We start from the raw sequence: 22,721 nt of genomic DNA on the forward strand, positions 1-22,721 counted from the left end.
TACAGTCTTCACGTTTTGAACCCTTACAACAAGTTCATAAGTTTCTCGCTTGGAAAACAGTTTTTCTACTAGCCTTAGCTTCAGCAAGGCGTGTTTCAGAATTGGGTGCCTTGTCATGCAAGCCGCCGTATTTGGTGTTTCATGGTGATAAAGCGGAATTTTGGACAAATTCCGTCGTCCTACCAAAGGTGGTATAATTTTTTCACATCAATCAACCAATTGTAGTTCCAATATTATCAGGAAGTGCAGGAACGCCTGCTATTTTGGATGTGGTACGCGCACTATGCGTTTATGTAGCCCGAATATCGACAGTACGTAAAACGGATACATTGTTCTCTATGATGCAGTCAGGATGGCTTGGCCAGCTTCAAAACAGACTTTGTCCAGATGGATTAAGCTGACCATACGTCAGGCTTACCTTCATGCTAGGTTACAACCGACCTTCATCAGTTTCAGATCATTCCACACGTTTAGTGGGAACTTCATGGGCAGCAGGTCGTGGAGCTTCTACGACGCAGCTTTGCCGTGCAGCTACATGGTCATCAGTGCACATGTTTGTGCGCTTTTACAAGTGAAATACGTTTACGGCATCAGCATCTAGCTTTGGCTGTCTAGTGTTACTGGTGCCAAACAGCTCTCCCTCCCAAGGGGGAAACTTTGGTACGTCCCAAGAGTACTCCAGTGACCCCTAGTGGATGAAAAAGAAAACCGTCATCAGAGGCTCAAACCAGGAGGACTGTAGAAAATAGGATTTTGGTACTTACCAGATAAATCCTTTTCTTTGAATCCACAGGGGGCACTGGACGCCCACCCAGAGCAGTTTCACCTGTCTTGTGGTAAGTTCAGTAGATCTTATGGTAACACGATCTCACCGTTTTTATTTTTCAAATATTAAGGTGATTGTTATCTACTTAACTGTTGAGTTGTCCGTTACGTTATGGGTCAACTTTATTGTTGTCCGTTATGTTATAATGTTATATGTAATTCTCTATTGTTCATCCTCTCTATCGCTCCTGTTCGGCTCAGTAAAAATACTGAAGTCTCTATGGGAGTATGGAGGGGGTGGAGAGTTACTAATTTAAATATTTAAATGTACCTATCCCAGCTAACGCCCCGTCCATATCCCCAAGAGTACTCCAGTATCCCCTGTGGATTCAAAGAAAAGGATTTATCTGGTTAAGTACCAAATTCCTATTTTCTACAGTCCTCATGGTTTGAGCCTCTGATGACGGTAGAAGACAAGTACCTCACGTGGAAGACGGTGATGTTATTGGCCTTTTCTTCTGCTAGGCGTGTCTCAGAATTGGGGGCCTTCTCGTGTAAAAGCCCTTACTTATTCGGCAGCCTTACCTGTTCCACAGTCTCTGAAGGCCCACTCTACAAGATCGGCGGGGTCTTCCTGGGCGGCTGCCCGTGGAGTCTCGGCCTTGCAACTATGCCGAGCTGCTACCTGGTCGGGGAAGAACACCTTTGTGAAGTTCTACAGGTTTGATGCCCTGGCCAGAGAGGATTCCCAGTTTGGGCAGGCGGTGCTGCAGACGTCTCCGCACATTCCCGCCCATTCTGGAAGCTTTGGGACTTCTCCATCGGACTAGATTCCCCCAATATCCCTTATGGATGTTAGAGAAAATAGGATTTTAATTACCTTCCGGTAAATCCTTTTCTCGTAGTCCATAAGGGATATTGGGCGACCGCCTCAGTGCGTTGACTTTCTGGAGGTTATCTCTTCTATGGTTACCTGTTCAGCTGTTGCTGTCTTGTTACCAGCCGTTGCTGGTTGTTTTGTGTTAGTGGTGTGCTGGTGTGTAAATCTCACCACTCGTTATGTTCCTTCTCTCAAGTATGTCCTTTCTCCTTCGGGCACTATTTTACCTATAACTGCCTGTAGGAGGGAGCATAGAGGGGAGGAGCCAGCACACCCAGTTGAAGAAATGTAAAGTGCACCGGCTCCTTTGGACCCCGTTTATACCCCAGCGTACTAGATTTCCCCAATATCCTACTACGAGAAAAGAATTTACCAGTAGGTAATTAAAATCCTATTTTATCTTATTGGATTCTCGCAAACGGGGTTGGCCTGCGTCTAAGCAGACCTTGGCCAGGTGGCTCCGCTTGACGATTCGCCATGCCTATTCGGCGTCACATCTTCCTACCCCTGCGGGGGTTAAAGCTCATTCCACCCATGCTGCGGGGGCTTCGTGGGCAGCCTCTCGTGGGGCCTCAGAGGTACAGCTTTGCAAGGCTGCCACGTGGTCTTCTGTCCAGACTTTCATAAAGTTCTATGTGTTTGACACCTTCGCGTCCGACGGCGCAGCCTTCGGGTGAATGGTCCTTAGTGCAGTCCAGGAGTGTCCCCACCCTTAAGGGGCCAGCTTTAGGATGTCCCAGTGTTATCTCCTGTGCCCCATAGTGGACATTGAAGAAAATGGGATTTATGGTCTTACCTTGATAAATCCTTTTCTTCGAGTCCATAGGGGGCACAGAACATTCTCCCTGACGCACCGGTCTTGCTGGACCGGGTTTCCTATATCGGTGGTGTGTGGCCGTTCACCTGCTCAGTGTCTTTCTGTGTGATGTGTCCTTCCTTCCACTTCCTGCCCGTTCCTACCTTAGGCTTGCTACTAAAACTGGCAGGCTCGGGATCGGGGTATAGTGGACAGGGAGGGAAGGCCTGCTGGGCAATTAAAAGTAACCCCTTTGGTGTCTGCCTTGCTCCCAGCCATCCTATACCCAGTGTTATCTCCTGTGCCCCCTATGGACTCGAAGAAAAGGATTTATCAAGGTAAGACCATAAATCCCATTTTTAGGGCCGATAACGTACTATTTAGGATTATCACACTTTTATTGGCAACTGGTTTCTCTTAAGCCCAAAGAGAGATATTTCTGCCTAGACTGAACACACTAATTTTGTGGTTATGTATCAGATTAATATATAAAAATGGAAACCATGCATGTCTATCAAAGGACCAAGTCAATCAGTTTACTAAAAGACCCCGGTTTGGATTTAACATGTTTATAAAGTCCCTGTTATACAACAGTAAAGTTACGATTCCGAACATCGGTCTTTAAGGCACCCTAACAGTCCAGGTGTTAGTGATATCCATGCTTGAGCACACATGGTTAAATGAAAATAACTGAGGTACTAATTAAATAACCTGTGCTCAAGTATGGATATATTTAAAACTATAACTATTGGGGGTATATTTAATAAAGTGTGAGCTTTTAGAATTGATTTAAAACCAGGACTATTAGGGGTATATTTAATAAAGTGTGAGTTTTTAGAATTGGAGATGTTGCCCATAGCAACCGATCAGCTTCTAGGTATTATCTTCTAAAAGGTGCTGGATAATGATAAGTAGAATCTGATTGGTTGCTACGGGCAACATCTCCACTTCAAAAAACCTGCACTGTAATAAAAATACCCCTTAGCTTGGGCACACACTTGTACGATGGGCAATCGGGCCAATGGTTGGATCAAATTCCCGATTGCCCGTACACACCAGCCCGATGTAATGAAGGACGGAACAAATACTCTGTCCTTCATTACAAAGCACTGGGTTGCATGCGATATCTTCCGGTTGTCTGTGCAGCACAGCCGACCGGAAGACGTTGCATATGACTCGTGGGAGTGCACAATAGTGGGTACACACTAGCCAGTATGCATGATTTGTTGTGCCAATACCAGCCTTGTGTGTTCCCGGCCTCAGTCTACCTTGAATATACTAATGTTTTTTTAATGGCAGAGCAAGGCTATATTGTTCACATGGGAACAGTCAGAACACACTATAATAGTTGCCTATAGTAGAGCTCATGACCATAGCTAAATGGGTCCCTGGTACTCTGTAGCTTAGCAGACGTCCTGTAGCGGTAAAAACCCAGTCTCCTAGATCCTTAGCTTGCATTATTTAATTTGAGCCAACTTACAGTGACACAGTAAAGGATACAGTTTTCATCCCCTTTCCTATTACGAGGTGGTCCAGGCATATTTAGCAGAACAAGTTTTGCATCGTGAGACTTTTTGACTATAACTTCATTCAGTTTTACAGCTGTGTGCATCCTGCGAACATTTGATTGGTTCCTGCATTAAAAAAAAAAGAAAATAATGAGAAACAACCTATAATCATAACTAAAATAGTAATGTTGCTAATGTAACATTTACTAAGGGGGGAATTGCTGCTGCTGTGGTGTTTAAACGCCGGCAACAGCAGTCCAATTCGCAAATACGTTCAGCCACAACTGAATTCCTCTCAATATATGTGAAACATTAAGGGCTGACTTACAAGTTCTCCCACTCCCTTTGATTGCAAGAAGGAAAGAAAAAAATAATATATTAGTCTAAAAAGCAATTCCATATATTCTGTCTTACGCATGTACTTCAACAAATAACTCTGTTTAGATTATTTCTGTAATACTAAAATGCTGGAGGACAGATATCAAATGAAAATGCCATGCTCCTGTGGGTGATGTCTTTAGGTCATGGACTTTGTGTACCATTTAAATTTTAACTACAGTGATCATCATTTTGAATAATGCTGTCCTTTGTTATTTTAATTTCCATACTCGTTACCAGCCTGTAAAAATGATGGAACAACATAACAGTAATGTCAGCATCGGCGGTTGTGTACGCCCGATTGGAACACTTGAATTGCTGCGCCATCTAGTGGCTGCCAGCAAGCAAAACACTTGAATTCCCCCCATAGAGGTGAGCAGCACCTTGTATTACATAAGATTAAAGAAAGACTCCATACATCAAAGTGTTGTTATATGCTAGTCTTTGTTAGAACCCTCCTTAACCACTTAACTGACGATTTTTTTCACCAAAAACCGCTCCGAAATTGTCAGGGTTTTTTTATGAGTGAATTAGGTGAAGAACATGAATTTAACCCTATCCAAAATGATTTTAGTTTAAAATAAATTAATTAAAAAATAAATAAATAGTTTCCAAACATTGATCGGGAACATCATGACCATCAAAACATTGCGCCTTTCATATTGAAAGCCGGACAGCCTCCAGGTACACAGAGGGGGGCTTGAGGGGGGTTAACTTACACTTCCCCAGCGGCTGCTATTGTCTGCACCTGCTGGGGGTGGGGGATCCTGCCATGCTGACTGATCAGCAGTGATTGGTAGCATGACAATCAGTAGGGGAGGGTGCAGGGAGGCAGATGGACCTTACAGTCCCTCTGACCGCAGCAGCGGAGGGAAGTTTCCCTTCCCTGCCGCTGCTAACACTGTTTATCTGACTGGTCGCATCCTGTGTGAGCAGGTCAGATAAAGCACTTTCAGGCATGGTCGCATCTGATGCAACCATGCCAGGCAAATGGTTAAAACGAGAGAGCATAGAATAGCCACTAACTCTGGAATTTGCTTATAAAGATCATTTCACTTTGGATGGACCTTAAACCTTACATCCCGTTTGTGCAAATGAATGAATAGGCACAGATTCTCTTTTAGTAATCACAAAAGTCACTTTTCCTGCAGCTGCACATTTCTGCAAAAGTACTACTACAGCATTAACACCCTGAGTGTCACTGTATTATTTCAGTGTAATAACTATCTAAAAGCCCAAATTGTCTTCAGAGGGGATCGATATGCATTGCTGGTCCACATAGCAGCTGAATGGGCAGCAGTCACACTCCCTGTTAGGATGTTACTGATGGGGGAAGTATTAAAGAATGATCCAGCCATAATGTTTATAATAATGCTAACACCACAATAATGCATTATAATGTAAGTGCTTGACAGTATGGATGACTTTTTCCAACTGTTTATACACATTGGATTTCTTGACACCAGTCCTACATTTCTCTTAAATCTATCATTCTTATTTATTTTTATAACTTATAATACATTTTTGGCCATAGGAGCCAAATACCTTATTTATAGTAATATAATTACTATGAAAATAATACAGTATGCTTACGGTTTCATGTTGAAAAGATCTTTTATCCCCTCTGAAGTGCTAGGACTTTTATCCTTGTTTTTGTCTGCTGTGAACTTCTCCTTTGTCCAGGTAAGGTGCACCTTGTCTTGAGTAGTCTCTGGTTCCTCTGGTGGAGATTGGGGGGTACTAGAGAAACCTGTTGCATTTTTATCATGTATTAACTGTACCTGAGTGTAGAGGAGATCCAGACATGGATAGAGAAATAGAAAGATGTAGAGGTAAGTAAGAATTAATATGACAACTTTCATTAGTGCCGTTACAAAGGGCGAATTCGTTAAGAATGAAGTAATTGTAATGTTAATGTTACCTCTTCTTCAGGTTTTTCCTCACAATCTCCTACTTGCTCTTCTGGAACACTTAGATGCAGCCGAGAGTTTGTGGGGTTCTTGCGCCTTATTGAGCCACGTGATTCATCTGTAATGCTCTGAATCTGTATGGAATGATAGATAAGGGATAAACAACAACTGATATGGATAGTGGTTTCTAAAACAGATTGACAAAGAAGTTGGGCTTAGGACTGTGACTAATTGGGAGATTTATCAAACAAAGAAATTTGGAGATGTTGCCCATAGCAACAAATCAGATGCTAGCTATCATTTATCTAGTAAATTCTATAAAATGATAGCTAGAATGTGACTGGTTATTATGTGCAACGCCTCTGCTTGTGCTCTGTATAATTTTTAAATTGGCCTCCTAAATTTCACATAATCACCACCCCCCCTTTTGTAAATGTATGGACTAAAGGCCCCCATACACCTGAATATCGATCCCCGACCAGAACCGATGATGGGCGATCCATCGGGGAAATTCTATCATTTAAAAATATTGACGATCCAGAGATCAGGAATATCATGATTTTTAGACTTGTTTAATATTCCTGATTCCCCAACCTGATTGTAGGGGGATCAGGAAATTGTGGCAATATGTCACTAATGCAGTGGTTCTCAAACTGTGTGCCAGGGTGCCTCAGGACACTTGCAGGGGTGCCCTGGGTTGGTGGCCCAAGGCCAGTTCAAATTATTTATGATCAATGTAATAGCCAGTGCTTGTGTCTTCCAGTCATAAACTATGTGAACAAACAGAAGTGAATCCTGACCCTCACCACATAACTCAACTTATGGATGACCTATAAACAAAATGTACTTCATTTTATATATTTTTCCTGAATTTCTCAATAAGAAACTTTTGGCCTAGTGGTGCCGTGAAAAACATTCTGATACTCTAGTGATTCAAAAAAGTTTGGGACCACTGGGCTAATATCTGGGGGGCCATAACACTCATGATCATTTAGTATATTTACCTCACGCTCCCGTTCTGTTTTGGTCAGGTGCATTTGCTTCAAGATTTGGGATCTTTGCTCCATCCCTAAAGTCTTCTCATATGTATATGCTGAAATATCACTGTCATGCTAAGGAAAAATAGGAACAAATATACAATTAATAAATTAAGTTACGTTGGTATTGTTTGTGACTTTATTAATCAGGAAAATGTCTAACCTGTACAAACTAAAAAGATACATCAGTAAAGTAAAAAAAAAAAACATCTAGAATTTAGTCTGCATTTGTGATTAGCCATGGATATTGGACATGGCTTGCATCTGTCACAGACCACTAAAAAACACATACAAATATTCCAGCCATGAGTTATACAGTATATAATATACTACAGAGATAGTGGGGCTGACAAACCATGCTGTAATAAAAGGGGTGCAAATACATTTATTTTTTTTGCATTTTGCATGCAGGGTAAAATAAGAATTTACTCACCGGTAATTCTATTTCTTATAGTCCGTAGTGGATGCTGGGGACTCCGTAAGGACCATGGGGATTAGCGGCTCCGCAGGAGACTGGGCACAACTATAAAGAAAGCTTTTAGACTACTGGTGTGCACTGGCTCCTCCCACTAAGACCCTCCTCCAGACCTCAGTTAGGATACTGTGCCCGGAAGAGCTGACACAATTAGGAAGGATTTTGAATCCCGGGTAAGACTCATACCAGCCACACCAATCACACCGTATAACTTGTGATACAATACCCAGTTAACAGCATGATAACAACTGAGCCTCTCAACAGATAGCTCAACAATAACCCTTTAGTTAAGCATTAACTATATACAAGTATTGCAGACAATCCGCACTTGGGATGGGCGCCCAGCATCCACTATGGACTATGAGAAATAGAATTACCGGTGAGTAAATTCTTATTTTCTCTAACGTCCTAAGTGGATGCTGGGGACTCCGTAAGGACCATGGGGATTATACCAAAGCTCCCAAACGGGCGGGAGAGTGCGGATGACTCTGCAGCACCGAATGAGAGAACTCCAGGTCCTCCTCAGCGAGGGTATCAAATTTGTAGAATTTTGCAAACGTGTTTGCCCCTGACCAAGTAGCAGCTCGGCAAAGTTGAAGAGCCGAGACCCCTCGGGCAGCCGCCCAAGAAGAGCCCACTTTCCTCGTGGAATGGGCTTTCACTGATTTAGGATGCGGCAGTCCAGCCGCAGAATGTGCAAGCTGAATCGTACTACAGATCCAGCAAGCAATAGTCTGCTTAGAAGCAGGTGCACCCAACTTGTTGGGCGCATACAGGATAAAGAGCGAGTCAGTCTTCCTGACTCCAGCTGTCCTGGAAACATAAATTTTTAGGGCCCTGACTACATCCAACAACTTGGAAGCCTCCAAGTCATTTGTAGCCGCAGGCACCACGATAGGTTGGTTCAGATGAAAAGCTGGTACCACTTTGGGGAGAAACTGGGGACGAGTCCTCAATTCTGCCCTATCCATATGGAAAATCAGATAAGGGCTTTTACATGACAAAGCCGCCAATTCTGAAACACGCCTGGCCGAAGCCAAGGCCAACAACATGACCACTTTCCACGTGAGATATTTCAAATCCACGGTTTTCAGTGGCTCAAACCAATGTGACTTTAGGAAATCCAACACCACGTTGAGATCCCAAGGTGCCACTGGAGGCACAAAAGGGGGCTGAATATGCAGCACTCCCTTAACAAAAGTCTGAACTTCAGGTAGTGAAGCCAATTCTCTCTGGAAGAAAATCGATAGAGCCGAAATCTGGACCTTAATGGAACCCAATTTAAGGCCCATAGTCACCCCTGACTGTAGGAAGTGCAGGAACCGGCCCAGCTGAAATTCTTCCGTTGGGGCCTTCCTGGCCTCACACCACGCAACATATTTTCGCCATATGCGGTGATAATGGTTCGCGGTTACTTCTTTCCTAGCTTTTATCAGCGTAGGAATGACTTCCTCCGGAATGCCCTTTTCCTTCAGGATCCGGTGTTCAACCGCCATGCCGTCAAACGCAGCCGCGGTAAGTCTTGGAACAGACAGGGCCCCTGCTGCAGCAGGTCCTGTCTGAGCGGTAGAGGCCATGGGTCCTCTGACATCATTTCTTGAAGTTCCGGATACCACGCTCTTCTTGGCCAATCCGGAACAATGAGTATAGTTCTTACTCCTCTTCTCCTTATTATCCTCAGTACCTTTGGTATGAGAGGAAGAGGAGGGAACACATAAACCGATCGGTACACCCACGGTGTTACCAGAGTGTCCACAGCTATCGCCTGTGGGTCTCTTGACCTGGCGCAATATTTTTCTAGCTTTTTGTTTAGGCGGGACGCCATCATGTCCACCTGTGGTTTTTCCCACTGGTTTACAATCATCTGAAAGACTTCTGGATGAAGTCCCCACTCTCCCGGGTGGAGGTCGTGCCTGCTGTGGAAGTCTGCTTCCCAGTTGTCCACTCCCGGAATGAACACTGCTTACAGTGCTAACACGTGATTTTCCGCCCATCGAAGAATCCTTGTGGCTTCTGCCATCGCCGTCCTGCTTCTCGTGCCGCCCTGTCGATTTACATGGGCGACCGCCGTGATGTTGTCTGACTGGATCAGTACCGGCTGGTTTTGAAGCTGGGGTTTTGCCTGACTTAGGGCATTGTAAATGGCCCTTAGTTCCAGAATATTTATGTGCAGGGAAGTCTCCTGACTTGACCATAGTCCTTGGAAGTTTCTTCCCTGTGTGACTGCTCCCCAGCCTCGAAGGCTGGCATCCGTGGTCACCAGGACCCAGTCCTGTATGCCGAATCTGCGGCCCTCTTAAAGATGAGCACTCTGCAGCCACCACAGCAGAGACACCCTTGTCCTTGGAGACAGGGTTATCAGACGATGCATCTGAAGATGCGATCCGGACCACTTGTCCAACAGGTCCCACTGAAAGGTTCTTGCATGAAACCTGCCGAATGGAATCGCTTCGTAGGAAGCTACCATTTTTCCCAGGATCCGCGTGCAGTGATGCACCGACACCTGTTTTGGTTTTAGGAGGCCTCTGACTAGAGATGACAGCTCCTTGGCCTTCTCCTCCGGGAGAAACACTTTTCTCTGTTCTGTGTCCAGAACCATCCCTAGGAACAGCAGGAGTGTCGTAGGGACCAGCTGTGACTTTGGAATGTTTAGAATCCAGCCGTGCTGTTGTAGCACTTCCCGAGATAGTGCTACCCCTACCAACAACTGCTCTCTGGACCTCGCCTTTATTAGGAGATCGTCCAAGTACGGGATAATTAAAACTCCCTTCCTTCGAAGGAGTATCATCATTTCCGCCATTACCTTGGTAAAGACCCACGGAGCCGCGGAGAGACCGAACGGCAACGTCTGGAATTGGTAATGACAATCTTGTACCACAAACCTGGTGAGGATGGTAAATGGGGACATGTAGGTAAGCATCCTTGATGTCCAGCGATACCATGTAATCTCCCTCGTCCAGGCTTGCAATAACCGCCCTGAGCGATTCCATCTTGAACTTGAATTTTAACATATATGTATTCAAGGATTTCAAATTTAAAATGGGTCTCACCGAACCGTCCGGTTTCGGTACCACAAACATTGTGGAATAGTAACCCCTTCCTTGTTGAAGTAGGGGCACCTTTACTATCACTTGTTGTGAATACAGCTTTTGAATTGCCTGTAACACTGCCTCCCTGCCTGAGGGAGTGGTTGGCAAGGCAGATTTGAGGAAACGGCGGGGGGGAGACGTCTCGAATTCCAGTTTGTACCCCTGAGATACTATTTGAAGGATCCAGGGATCCACCCGTGAGCGAGCCCACTGATTGCTGAAATTTTTGAGACGGGCCCCCACCGTACCTGGCTCCGCCTGTGGAGCCCCAGCGTCATGCTGTGGACTTAGAGGAAGCGGGGGAGGACTTTTGCTCCTGGGAACTGGCTGTATGCTGCAGCTTTTTCCCTCTACCTCTGCCTCTGGGCAGAAAGGACGCGCCTTTAACCCGCTTGCCCCTATTGGGCCGAAAGGACTGTACCTGATAATACGGTGCTTTCTTTGGTTGTGAGGGAACATGGGGTAAAAATTTAGACTTCCCAGCTGTTGCTGTGGAAACGAGGTCCGAGAGACCATCCCCGAACAATTCCTCACCCTTATAAGGCAGAACTTCCATGTGTCGTTTGGAATCTGCATCACCTGTCCACTGCCGAGTCCATAACCCTCTCCTGGCAGAATCCGGAGACGGTAGTGCCACCTTCTTTGACAAGCGTGTGAGCGCTTTATCCACCCTAGGGGATGTTTCCCAGCGTGACCTATCCTCTAGCGGGAAAGGGTACGCCATTAGTAACCTCTTAGAAATTACCATCTTTTTATCAGGGGAAGCCCGCGCTTCTTCACACACTTCATTTAACTCTTCAGATGGAGGAAAAGCTACTGGTAGTTTTTTCTCTCCAAACATTATACCCTTTTTTGTGGTACCGGGGGTAACATCAGAAATGTGCAACACATTTTTCATTGCCTCAATCATGTAACGTGTGGCCCTACTGGAAGTTACATTAGTCTCTTCGTCGTCGACACTGGAGTCAGTATCCGTGTCGACATCTGTGTCAACCATCTGAGGTAGCGGGCGTTTTAGAGCCCCTGATGGTTTTTGAGATGCCTGGGCAGGCACAGGCTGAGAAGCCGGCTGTCCCACATTAGGTATGTCGTCAAACCTTTTATGTAAGGAGTCGACACTATCACGTAATTCCTTCCACAGCACCATCCACTCAGGTGTCGACCCCGCAGGGGGTGACATCACATTTACAGGCATCTGCTCCGCCTCCACATAAGCCTCCTCATCAAACATGTCGACACAGCCGTACCGACACACCGCAAACACACAGGGAATGCTCTGACAGAGGACAGGACCCCACAAAGCCCTTTGGGGAGACAGAGAGAGAGTATGCCAGCACACACCAGAGCGCTATATAACACTGGGATCCCACTATCAATGAGTGTTTTCCCTATAGCTGCTTTTTTATATATATTACATATATATATATCTATACTGCGCCTAAATTTAGTGCCCCCCCCCTCTCTTTTTTACCCTTCTGTAGTATTCTCAGACTGCAGGGGAGAGCCAGGGAGCTTCCTTCCAGCGGAACTGTGAGGAAAATATGGCGCCAGTGTGCTGAGGGAGAAGCCCCGCCCCCTTTTCGGCTGACTTTCTCCCGCTTTTTCTGTGATACTGGCAGGGGTAATTTTACATCTATATAGCCTCTGGGACTATATATGATGTATATTTTGCCAGCCAAGGTGTTATCTATTGCCCTCAGGGCGCCCCCCCCCCCCAGCGCCCTGCACCCATCAGTGACCGAAGTGTGAGGTGTACATGAGGAGCAATGGCGCACAGCTGTGCGCTACCTTGGTGAAGACGGAAGTCTTCTGCCGCCAATTTTCCGGACCTTCTTCGTGCTTCTGGCTCTGTAAGGGGGACGGCGGCGCGGCTCCGGGAACGAACACCAAGGTCGGGTCCTGCGGTCGATCCCTCTGGAGCTAATGGTGTCCAGTAGCCTAAGAAGCCCAAACTACCACCTGTTAGGTAGGTTCGCTTCTTCTCCCCTTAGTCCCTCGCTGCAGTGAGTCTGTTGCCAGCAGATCTCACTGAAAATAAAAAACCTAAATATACTTTCTTTCTAGGTGCTCAGGAGAGCCCCTAGTGTGCATCCAGCTCAGCCGGGCACAAGAATCTAACGGGTCTGGAGGAGGGTCTTAGTGGGAGGAGCCAGTGCACACCAGTAGTCTAAAAGCTTTCTTTATAGTTGTGCCCAGTCTCCTGCGGAGCCGCTAATCCCCATGGTCCTTACGGAGTCCCCAGCATCCACTTAGGACGTTAGAGAAATACTGGCTGTGTTTGCATGTATCCCACAAGTGCTGGGCAGCTTTATATTTACACCACAGTTTAGATTTGAGTTTGGAAACCCCCCTCCCAAATCTAAATCTCTGTCCACATTTTACATCTGCCACAACTACAGTGCAAAAGGTTTTTTGCTTTCCTCCCAACTCAGAATGAACCCCACTATACTGAAATATATAAATAAAATATGTATTATATGGCTCAATTTGTTTACTGAAACAAGAACAACAAATTGCTTAATAATGACTAATATTTTGTAACCATTCCCACGGTAATATATTGGAATTGTTCTATTATAGTGTATAAAATATATTTAGGTTACATGGATAATTCAAGCAAAATTTCAGTCCCCACACAATGGGGCAGTTATATTACAGTGCATTTACTAAGCACAGATACAATGGATGTTCAGATGTACCAATTTGCCCACTTCACACAAGCAAGGTTCACGCGCTGCTTTCAGGGATTGCCCAATACAATGGTAATAAGCCTATTTTTGGGGTGCACGTTAATATCTGCATGATGGAAAGTGTAAATGTCACCTCAAAGTCTAACCTGTATACACTTTAGGATCATCCCCATAATTTATGTAAATTCTTATTTAATTTTTCTAAAGTACTCATTTGAGTATTTATGCCTTAAAGTGACACTGTAACGAAAATGATAATAAACTTTAAGATTTAAATTTTTTTTTTTTTACTTGCCTGTTTCAATCTTAGATTTAGCTTATGTGATATCTAGTTATGCAAATTTTCATTGCAATCTGAAATTTACAGGTGTGGTATAGAAGATCTACAGGAATCAGTTAGCCAGTCATTAGGTTGACAGGTACAAAAGGGCAACATTGAAATGTTCAACACACATTTAAAAAAAATAAATATTGTCCTTTTCTCTGGTTCATGATATGTGACCTCAAAACGTAGACTTTGCAGGCTCGCATTTCGCTTGCTGCACTGCGGCCAAGGTGCCCCATTGTGCTCGCCACATGTTACTATTCCCAATTATATTCCATGTGTATGGTAAATCAGCAAAAGTTGAAAAATATGTGAAAACTTGTGTCAATCATGTGTGTCAACCATTGCCATGTCAACCTTTTGAACCTGTTGACTTTAAGCACTGTCTACCTTTTACCTGTCAATCTTTTGACAATGTTGGCCAAATGGTGTTGATCTATTGACTATCTATACAGTGTAGATCTATCATCCAGATACCACACATTACAAAAGGGTAGTTTGCCTATAGAAGCCAAACCCCCTGTAGATTCCATCCTTCATCTTCTGTGAATTATAGTTATATACCGAGTAATCATTCTAATTGTAGAATCACATTTAACAGGTACATATCAGGCATGCTTAGTCTGGAGAGAGAAAACTCACCATTTCTACTACTTCTACTTCTGCATTAATTCTTAGATGGTACAAGAAGGTGGTCAGATCTTTCTTCATTTGGATACTGTTATCATCCATTTGAGCCACTGTGAAGATCCGCATTGTACATCTCTTCCAGACCTTTTTTTTTAGATAGGATGCATATAATTATTCACTTGAGAATAGAATATAAATACTTTTCATTCATAGATCTGGTTTATTGTGTCAACAAGTATAATTGGTGATTTGTAATTTAAGTATCTTGGCATTATAAGTTGTAGTTCATTCATTGTAAATTATATAATGGAATAGAATAATGCCTTTTCTTCATACATGTAATTATCAATAACAAACTGACGCAGATTATGTACATATAGAACAATTAGATAATGACCAATATGATGTATGCACCATAGATACAGAGATGCTAACTACCTCAAGATGGCTTTCTTTATTTAGCAGCCCCTGTTCAACCTCAGTATTGTGCTGCTATTTAATAATAAAAACTGTTCTTTTCTGCCTTGCTGTGCTCTCCATAGTTTCCAGACATACCTAATTTTCAGGGGCAGTCCCAGGTTGTAAAGTTTTGTGTTTGGAATTTGAGGTCCCAGAAGTTGGAAATGTCTTGTTTTTCAAAAATCACTAACCACACACTGGAAGCTATCTGATTCTCTGACTTCTCAATACACTAAAGCTGGCCAAACACTAGACCAACTTTCATCCAACCATTCAACTAGTTGCTTGGTTCGAATTAAAATCTGGTACTGGCTGGGAACAAATTACAATCAGCAATTTGTTCCCAAACCCTGTAAATTGGACACAAACTTTCATTCAGACAAGTTGATTAAGTCAAAGAGATTTAACCAACTTGTTCTAACAACAGTTTTTGTCCATTTTCCAGGACAAAACACACAAGTGTGGAAAATGATAGATGGCAATGGGTATAACAGGATCGTATAGCCCCATTAAGCTCCATGCTGACAACACAGAGAGGATCAGCTAAGTGGCAGTTACCTCGGACCCTGTGCCAGCAGGCCAATAGCAGCTGCTCACGCTGTGATTTTGGAAAGAATTCAATTACCAGCAAAAACACGTTTTTTGCTGTAAAAAGATGCAAAATTACCACGAATCGTGGTAAATTTGACAAAGCACCTATTCAATTGTCTGAAAAAACTATTTTGCGGTAATTTGACCGCTAATTTAAATTCACCAACTCTGAGCGGGTGATAAACTTGGGGAAAATCCCTATTTTAAGTTAATGTTGGGATTTGTTTCCGAACCCCTGGTGGGAAAACCCCCTGAATGAATAATTAGGCATTTAGAAATTTTTTATTATTTTTAATTGGCCAATAATGACATGTCATTTTTGAGGTGAAAAAGTGTGAAATGATGGAAATTGGTGTACAACGTATGTGAAAGGTATAATAATAATAATGGTAACATTATTTGTAAGTTTCCTGGTTGTAGTTCATTGCCCCAAAGCCTATTAAGTGGTCGGTGTGCTTTTTTCTGCAATGTCAGACCCTCATGCCGGAAAGTAGATGTTCATTGAAAACACACGCTGCCAGTGAATGGATGTTGGAAGGAGGACCGAGAAGTCCCATAAGCCGTGACAATTTGCCGCAAGAGGTATTTACCAGAACCCACCTCCACACAAGCCACTCCAACATCTATTCACTGGCAGCGTGTGTTTTCAATGAACATCTACTTTCCGGCATGAGGGTCTGACATTGCAGAAAAAAAGCACTCTTCTGGGAGGTAGAGGCCAAGGGTCTTTGACGGACATGTCCAGAAGATCTGCGTACCATGCCCTCCGAGGCCAATCCTGGGCAATCAGAATTGCCTGGACTCCCTGATTTCAGATGCGCTTGAGTACCCTTGGGAGCAACGGAATCGGAGGAAACAGGTAGACCAGCCGGTGAGGCCAAGGCGATGTCAGTGCATCTACTACCCTCGCCTGAGGATCCCTGGTTCGTGAGCAATACCAGTGAAGCATCTTGTTGAGACGAGAAGCCATCATGTCTATCTGTGGGCAGCACCATTGGTGGATAATCTGCTGGTGGAGACTCCACTCCCCCGGGTGGAGATGGTGATGACTCAGGAAGTCCGCTTCCCAGTTGTCTACCCCGGAATGAAGATTGCGGACATTGCTCTTGCATTTCTTCCTGCCCAGAGGAGTATCCTTGACGCCTTTCACATGCAGGTTCTGCTTTTAGTTCCTCCTTGCCGATTGACTTATGCCACTGCTGTGGCGTTGTCCGACTGTACTTGGATCGCGTGATCCTTGAGCAGAGGAGAGGCCTGAAGCAGAGCATTGTAGATCGCCCGAAGTTCCATAATGTTTATCGGAAGGAGGCTTTCGTGGGCTGACCATCTGCCCTGGAACTGCGCCACTTGGGTGACAGCTCCCCATCCCTTTAGACTCGCATCCATTGTGAGGAGGGTCCAATCCTGAATTCCGAAACTCCGGCCCTCCAGTAGATTGGAGTACTGCATCCACCACAGGAGGGAAAACCTGGCCTGAGGCAACAGCCATATCATCCCGTGCATATGAAGATATGATCCGGACCATTTGCTCAGGAGATCCAGCAGAAAAAGTCCTGGCATGGAACCTCCATATTGTATCGCCTCGTAGGAGGCGACCACCTTTCCCAACAATCTTATGCAAAGATGGATGAACACTCGAGCAGGTCGGAGCACCATGTGGACCATCTCCTGAAGTGTTCTCACCTTGTCCTCTGGTAGGAACAACTCTCACCTTGTCCTCTGGTAGGAACAACTTCTGGGCCACAGTATCCATCAACACCCCCAGGAACAGGTGCCGCTGAGTCGGCTCCAGGTGGGACTTCTGTAAGTCAAGGATCCACCCATGGCGTGACAGAAGTTGGATAGTGCGGTCGATATGGAGCAACAAAAGCTCCCTGGATCTTGCTTTGATCAGAAGTCGTCCAGGTAAGGGACAATATTGACTCCCTTTGTGAACACCCTCAGAGCTGTGGACAGGCCGAAGGGCAGTGCCTGGAATTGGTAGTGATTGTCCAGCAGGGCAAACCTCCGGTACGCCTGATGAGGTGGCCAAATCGGAATATGGAGGTAGGCGTCCTTGATATCCAAGGAAACCATGAATTCCTGTTCTTCCAGGCCCGCACTCACTGCTCGCAAGGATTCCATTTCGAACGTGAACACCTTCAGGTAAGGATTCAAGGACTTTAGATTTAAAATGGGCCTTACCGAACCGTCCGGTTTCAGTACCACAAACAGGTTGGAGTAATAACCCTTGCCTCTTTGTGGTATTGGTACTGGAACAATGACGTGGGACTGGACCAACTTTAGGATGGCCTGTTGCAACGTAACGTGCATATCTTCCAAAGATGGTAAGCTTGATTTGAAAAATTGTTGGGGAAGAGCACTGTCGAACTCCAGCTTGTAGCCTTGAGAAACGAGATCCCTAACCCAGGTATCCTAGCAGGATGCTTCCCAGACGCGGCTGAAGTGACGCAGTCGAGCTCCCACCTCGAGATCTCCTCAGGGTGGGTGGGCACCGCCGTCATGCTGAGGCCTTAGTGAAAGCAGAACTGGTGGTCTGTTCCTGAGAGCTGGTGCTTGCAGGCTTTCTGGACTTAACTCTGGTGCCTCTAGTCAGATTGGAGGCACCTCTGGCCTTAGATTGAAATCTATGAGACCGAAAGGACTGTACAGACAGCCCCTAGTAGGAGTGTCTCGCCAGCGGGGCCCCAGAGGGGAGAAACGTGGCTTTCCCAGCCGTAACTTTGGAAATCCATATATCCAATTCAACCCCAAAGAGCCATTCCCTGAAAAGGGGAGGGATTCCACACTGGAATTCCACTGACGCACCCATGAATGAATGGCATGGGTCATCCAGCAACCCGCAATGACCGGCCTTTGCAATACACCTGCTGCCATGTAAATAGATTTGAGTGTAGCTACTATTTTCCTATCCCCAGGATCCTTTATGGTAAAGGAGCCCGGTGCCGACAGCACCGCCTTTTTGGACAGTCGAGAGACTGATACATCAACCCCCAGGAGTTCCTCCCAAAATTTCCTACCTTCAGGAGCAAATGGGAAAGTGTGCAAAAACTTTTTTGACACTTGGAATTTTTTGTCTGGATTTTTCTAGGCCAACCTGAATAGGTCATCTAAGGGAAAGTGACATTAGGCTTGTTTTGTGTAAAGAAAAACATTTGCTGTGACGCAGCGTCCTCTAGAGGGAGCTTTAATACGTCCCGTATAGCCAGAATTAGGGGTTCAATAACCTGAGCAGAATCGGTATCCCCACTAACGGGGTCCAAGTCTTCCCCATCCTCCTGTATATCCTCGTGTCAGATAGTAGAGCAGGCAAACCACGCTTTTGTGGTCCTGCATGAGAGGAGGTGGTGTCACATCAGCGGCGCTGGGTCTCCCGGCGGTCGTCACCTCCGGTGGGCTCCGGGTTTCTGCGTCTCCTTGGCGCTGTCCCCGGCGGTCTCCCGGAGTGTGGACGCTGCCATTACACCCGGCGTCCACGGGAGTGCAGGGAGCGGGTGACGTCATCGGCCCCTTCCGCCAATCAAGCCAGGGCGGGGAATTCAAAAGCAGACGCCAGGCAGAGCCCCGGCGCCTGAGTATCGTCTCTTCTTTGGAAGTGATCTCCAGTGCCCCTGTTGCTGTGCTTTACTGCTGTACAAATCTCCAGTGTTTCCAGCATCCAGCATATCTCTCTGCACACCATTCTGTGTGCTCCCAGCGTTCAGTGTGCTTTTCTATTGTACAAGTCTCCAGTGTTTCCAGCATATCTCTCTACACACCATTCCGTGTGCTCCCAGCGGTCAGTGTGCTTCAGCATCGCTCACAAGCCTCACACCATTCAGTGTGCTTCAGCATCGCTCTCAAGCCTCACATCATTCAGTATGCTTCAGCATCGCTCACATGCCTCACACCATTCAGTGTGCTTCAGCATCGCTCTCAAGCCTCACACCGTTCCGTGTGCTCCCAGCACTCAGTGTGCTTCAGCATCGCTCACACCATTCAGTGTGCTTCAGCATCGCTCACAAGCCACACACCATTCAGTGTGCTTCAGCATCACTCACAAGCCTCACACCATTTAGTGTGCTTCAGCATCACTCACAAGCCTCACACCATTCAGTGTGCTTCAGCATCGCTCACAAGCCTCACACCATCCCGTGTGCATCAGCATCACTCACAAGCCTCTCATCACTCAGTGCTCTTCAGCATCGCTCACAAGCCTCTCATCACTCAGTGTTCCTCAGCATCGCTCTCAAGTTCCGGTCATTCTGAGAATCTCTAGCATCAACCATGAACTTTGGTGGCTGCTAAGTTCTGCATGAGGAAAACCTATATCCGGCCATCTCTACTCCGGCCCAGCTGTGGTCCCTCTTCCCGATCATCCAAGAACCCCCGAGTTCTCAACACTCCCAACCCAGGTCAGTGACAGGTGGGCTGTGTAACATCTGCCCTAGCAGCTAAGTCTGCAACAGCCTGTTGTAGTAGCTGAGTTTTCAGAACATAGCAGTGAGCTGGGATGACATATCAGACATCATATTTTTCAGAGACCCTAGCCATGCGGACTCTGGACATTCTCCTCCAGCCCCTTCACTGATTTGTGAAGATTGGCTGTATTGTTCACAAGAAACAGAATCAGATACTGGAGAGAATCTAGTGTGACATACACTGCACAGCTTGTGTTTACCCATGTTTCACAGTAAGCACAATAACATACACATACACACAGACAGTAATATATCTCAAGCCTGCCCTTACTGTATGTGAGAGGAGACACACAGAGGGAAGGACACCAGCACACCCCTAGCTGCACACCCCCAGTGAGGCTGACAGCTAACTATATCACAGTAAACACTTATAATGTCTATCCTGTAGAGGACCCAGATAGTGTACAGTAGCAGCTCACCCCCTTTGCTACACCCTGTACCAGTTTTCCAGCGTGTCTTGTGAGGCAGGAAACGCTGTGTGTGCTGTCTGTGGCTACATTAAGCAGAGGAAGGTGCCAAAATGCTTCTGGTTCCGCTCTGAGGTACCTCCGCCCCCTCCAATGGCGCCGGACCTACAGTGATTATTTATACTGGCAATGTCTCCTGTTTGCTTAAAAACGTCACACAAGTGCTAGTTCAAGCGATTGTCAGCCAGTCTACACAAGGGACCCTAGTGGGACCCCACCAAGAGGGTACCGTACACCGCGCCTGCGGTCTGCCGCACTTTGAACCGGGGGATCCTCCTAGCGGGGCTCCTGGTTTGTACTCACCACAGACGTCACCTTCCGGCAGTGTTAGGGGTGTGCGGTGTGCTGCGATTGTGACAGCCAAGGCGCAGTGCCCCTCTGAAAAACAACCCCTCAGGACGGTGGTCCTGCAGTGGGGGAGGCGGCTCTGCACCTCGCAAGACCGCCCCCCCTAACTCCCACGGTGCAGGCATGCTGTTGCCCAAACAGCATACCAAAAATAACAAACATTAAAAAGAAATGGAAGAAAACTCTCTGGAGCTCTGAGATGTGCATCCTCTCCTGAGGGCACATTTTTCTAAACTGCCTGTGGGAGGGGGCATAGAGGGGAGGAGCCAGAACACCTAGTGAAGAAATTTAAAGTGCACCGGCTCGGACCCCGTCTATATCACATCGTACTAGATTCCCCAATATCCCTTATGGATGCTAGAGAAAATCAGCTATTCCAATTATATTGGTTAATGAATAGCACTTCTGTATATACTCTTACAGAGTTGTTGTTATTATTATTATAAAGAAAATTAATAACTAAAGCATTATTCTGAAAGATAGCTTTGCAAACAAATATTTGCTGCATTACTAGGTGATTTAATGGTATGACAATTTAGATTATAGTCTAAGAGAATGATTATTTAATTAGAGCTAATTTACTTTGTGGTTATTTTTTACATGTATACTTGAGGTTCTGTAGATTTAAGGATGTGTCATGAGCCAGTTACCTTGTGGTGACGTAGGAGAAATGGCAATAGCATCAGCATGCCACCATCATGGACCACCCACCAAACATCGATATTGCCTTCAGAAAATCTCTCCTGGTTTCCAGGGAACATGGCTACATTCTTGGTGACAATCAGAGCCAAGTGGGCAGCAGTTGTTTCCCTGACAAGTTCTGTAATGAATAAATTATGCCTATAACTATTTCATTAGTTTGGAGAACAAATCTTATGCATGGAACCATGGCAAGCAAAGATGAAAAACACAAAGTTTGTAAGCTTAAGTAGGTAGGTGGGATAAAAGTCTATAATTAGTACCAATGAAGTTTCTCCAAGTCTGGTGGTCTTCTTTTTGCCTCCAATTCCTTGGCCACCCAACAAGGACAGTGTTATGTTGCAATCCTCCAAGGCCACTGGACTGAATCAAATGAGAAATCCCATCTCTGATATTGGAAGATATAACCACCTGGCAAAATCCCTTTACCTTCTCGGCTTCCATAATTCGACGGAGAGACTGGATTAAAACACATTATCAATAGAATAAGACGATGCATGGAACATATAATACACGCATATAATATCTATATACTGTATATGCCTACAGTGTAAATATAAATCCAGTATGACATAACTTACCTCTTCAGCACGCTGAGATTGTGGATGATTCTCCAGGTAGGTCCCTTCCAGCACTGAGCCAACAATGGTCAGCCCTTTACCAGCCTTTAACTGAGAGGTCAAAGAAAGGAGCTGGGGGTGAACAACATTTTGGTCCTGATCCACTCGAACTAGAACAAGCAACTGAGGCCTATAATAAAAAATTTAAATAGTCACTACTCAAAAGTACATCTAGTGTGCTGAACCTTGTATAGCCTGACCCATAGAAAGGCTTCTAAGCAAGCAAACTCTCCTGTACATACCTCCAATTCTTAGTATGTGGGGGTCCTTCCTCCAACCTTAGGAGGGCATAACGAGCAGCACTGAGTGACAGTCCACGAATTCCATCTCCCCACTCCTTCTCAGCCCTGCACATACACAAACGGTTAAATCAATTATTTTAGTTCCCTTATTCCTTTTCTACAATATAACACATGGTGACACCTAATGGTTTCCGTTGGTATACTTTAGCAAATAGACACCTTATAAAAATACATTAATCTTGTTATTACAAAAAAAGGTATATTTATTACACGAACTGTAAAATATGTTGGTACATCTTATTGACCTATGTTAAATATATCTCTGTGATCTGTCATAATAAGCTGGCTTAGC

The 22,721-nt window shown here is 45.2% G+C and overlaps 1 protein-coding gene across 2 annotated transcripts in view; it reads right to left on the reverse strand.

The window, feature by feature from the left end:
• The window catches only part of SLC12A5 (solute carrier family 12 member 5), a 159,561-nt gene that overhangs the window by 69,136 nt on the left and 67,704 nt on the right, over nucleotides 1–22,721 (reverse strand). The window contains exons 16-25 of one of the 2 annotated variants that reach the window (XM_063960459.1): nucleotides 22,370–22,474; nucleotides 22,089–22,257; nucleotides 21,771–21,966; nucleotides 21,459–21,628; nucleotides 14,496–14,627; nucleotides 7,242–7,349; nucleotides 6,249–6,371; nucleotides 5,921–6,108; nucleotides 4,278–4,292; nucleotides 3,942–4,075 (exon numbers count right to left, since the gene is read on the reverse strand). In XM_063960459.1, coding sequence (XP_063816529.1) covers nucleotides 3,942–4,075; nucleotides 4,278–4,292; nucleotides 5,921–6,108; nucleotides 6,249–6,371; nucleotides 7,242–7,349; nucleotides 14,496–14,627; nucleotides 21,459–21,628; nucleotides 21,771–21,966; nucleotides 22,089–22,257; nucleotides 22,370–22,474 — 1,340 coding nt within the window. The remainder of the gene's footprint in view (nucleotides 1–3,941; nucleotides 4,076–4,277; nucleotides 4,293–5,920; nucleotides 6,109–6,248; nucleotides 6,372–7,241; nucleotides 7,350–14,495; nucleotides 14,628–21,458; nucleotides 21,629–21,770; nucleotides 21,967–22,088; nucleotides 22,258–22,369; nucleotides 22,475–22,721) is intronic. The other variant, XM_063960460.1, reaches the window with a different exon arrangement.

Source organism: Pseudophryne corroboree, chromosome 3 (genome assembly GCF_028390025.1).
Source record: "Pseudophryne corroboree isolate aPseCor3 chromosome 3, aPseCor3.hap2, whole genome shotgun sequence".
NCBI lineage: Eukaryota > Metazoa > Chordata > Amphibia > Anura > Myobatrachidae > Pseudophryne > Pseudophryne corroboree.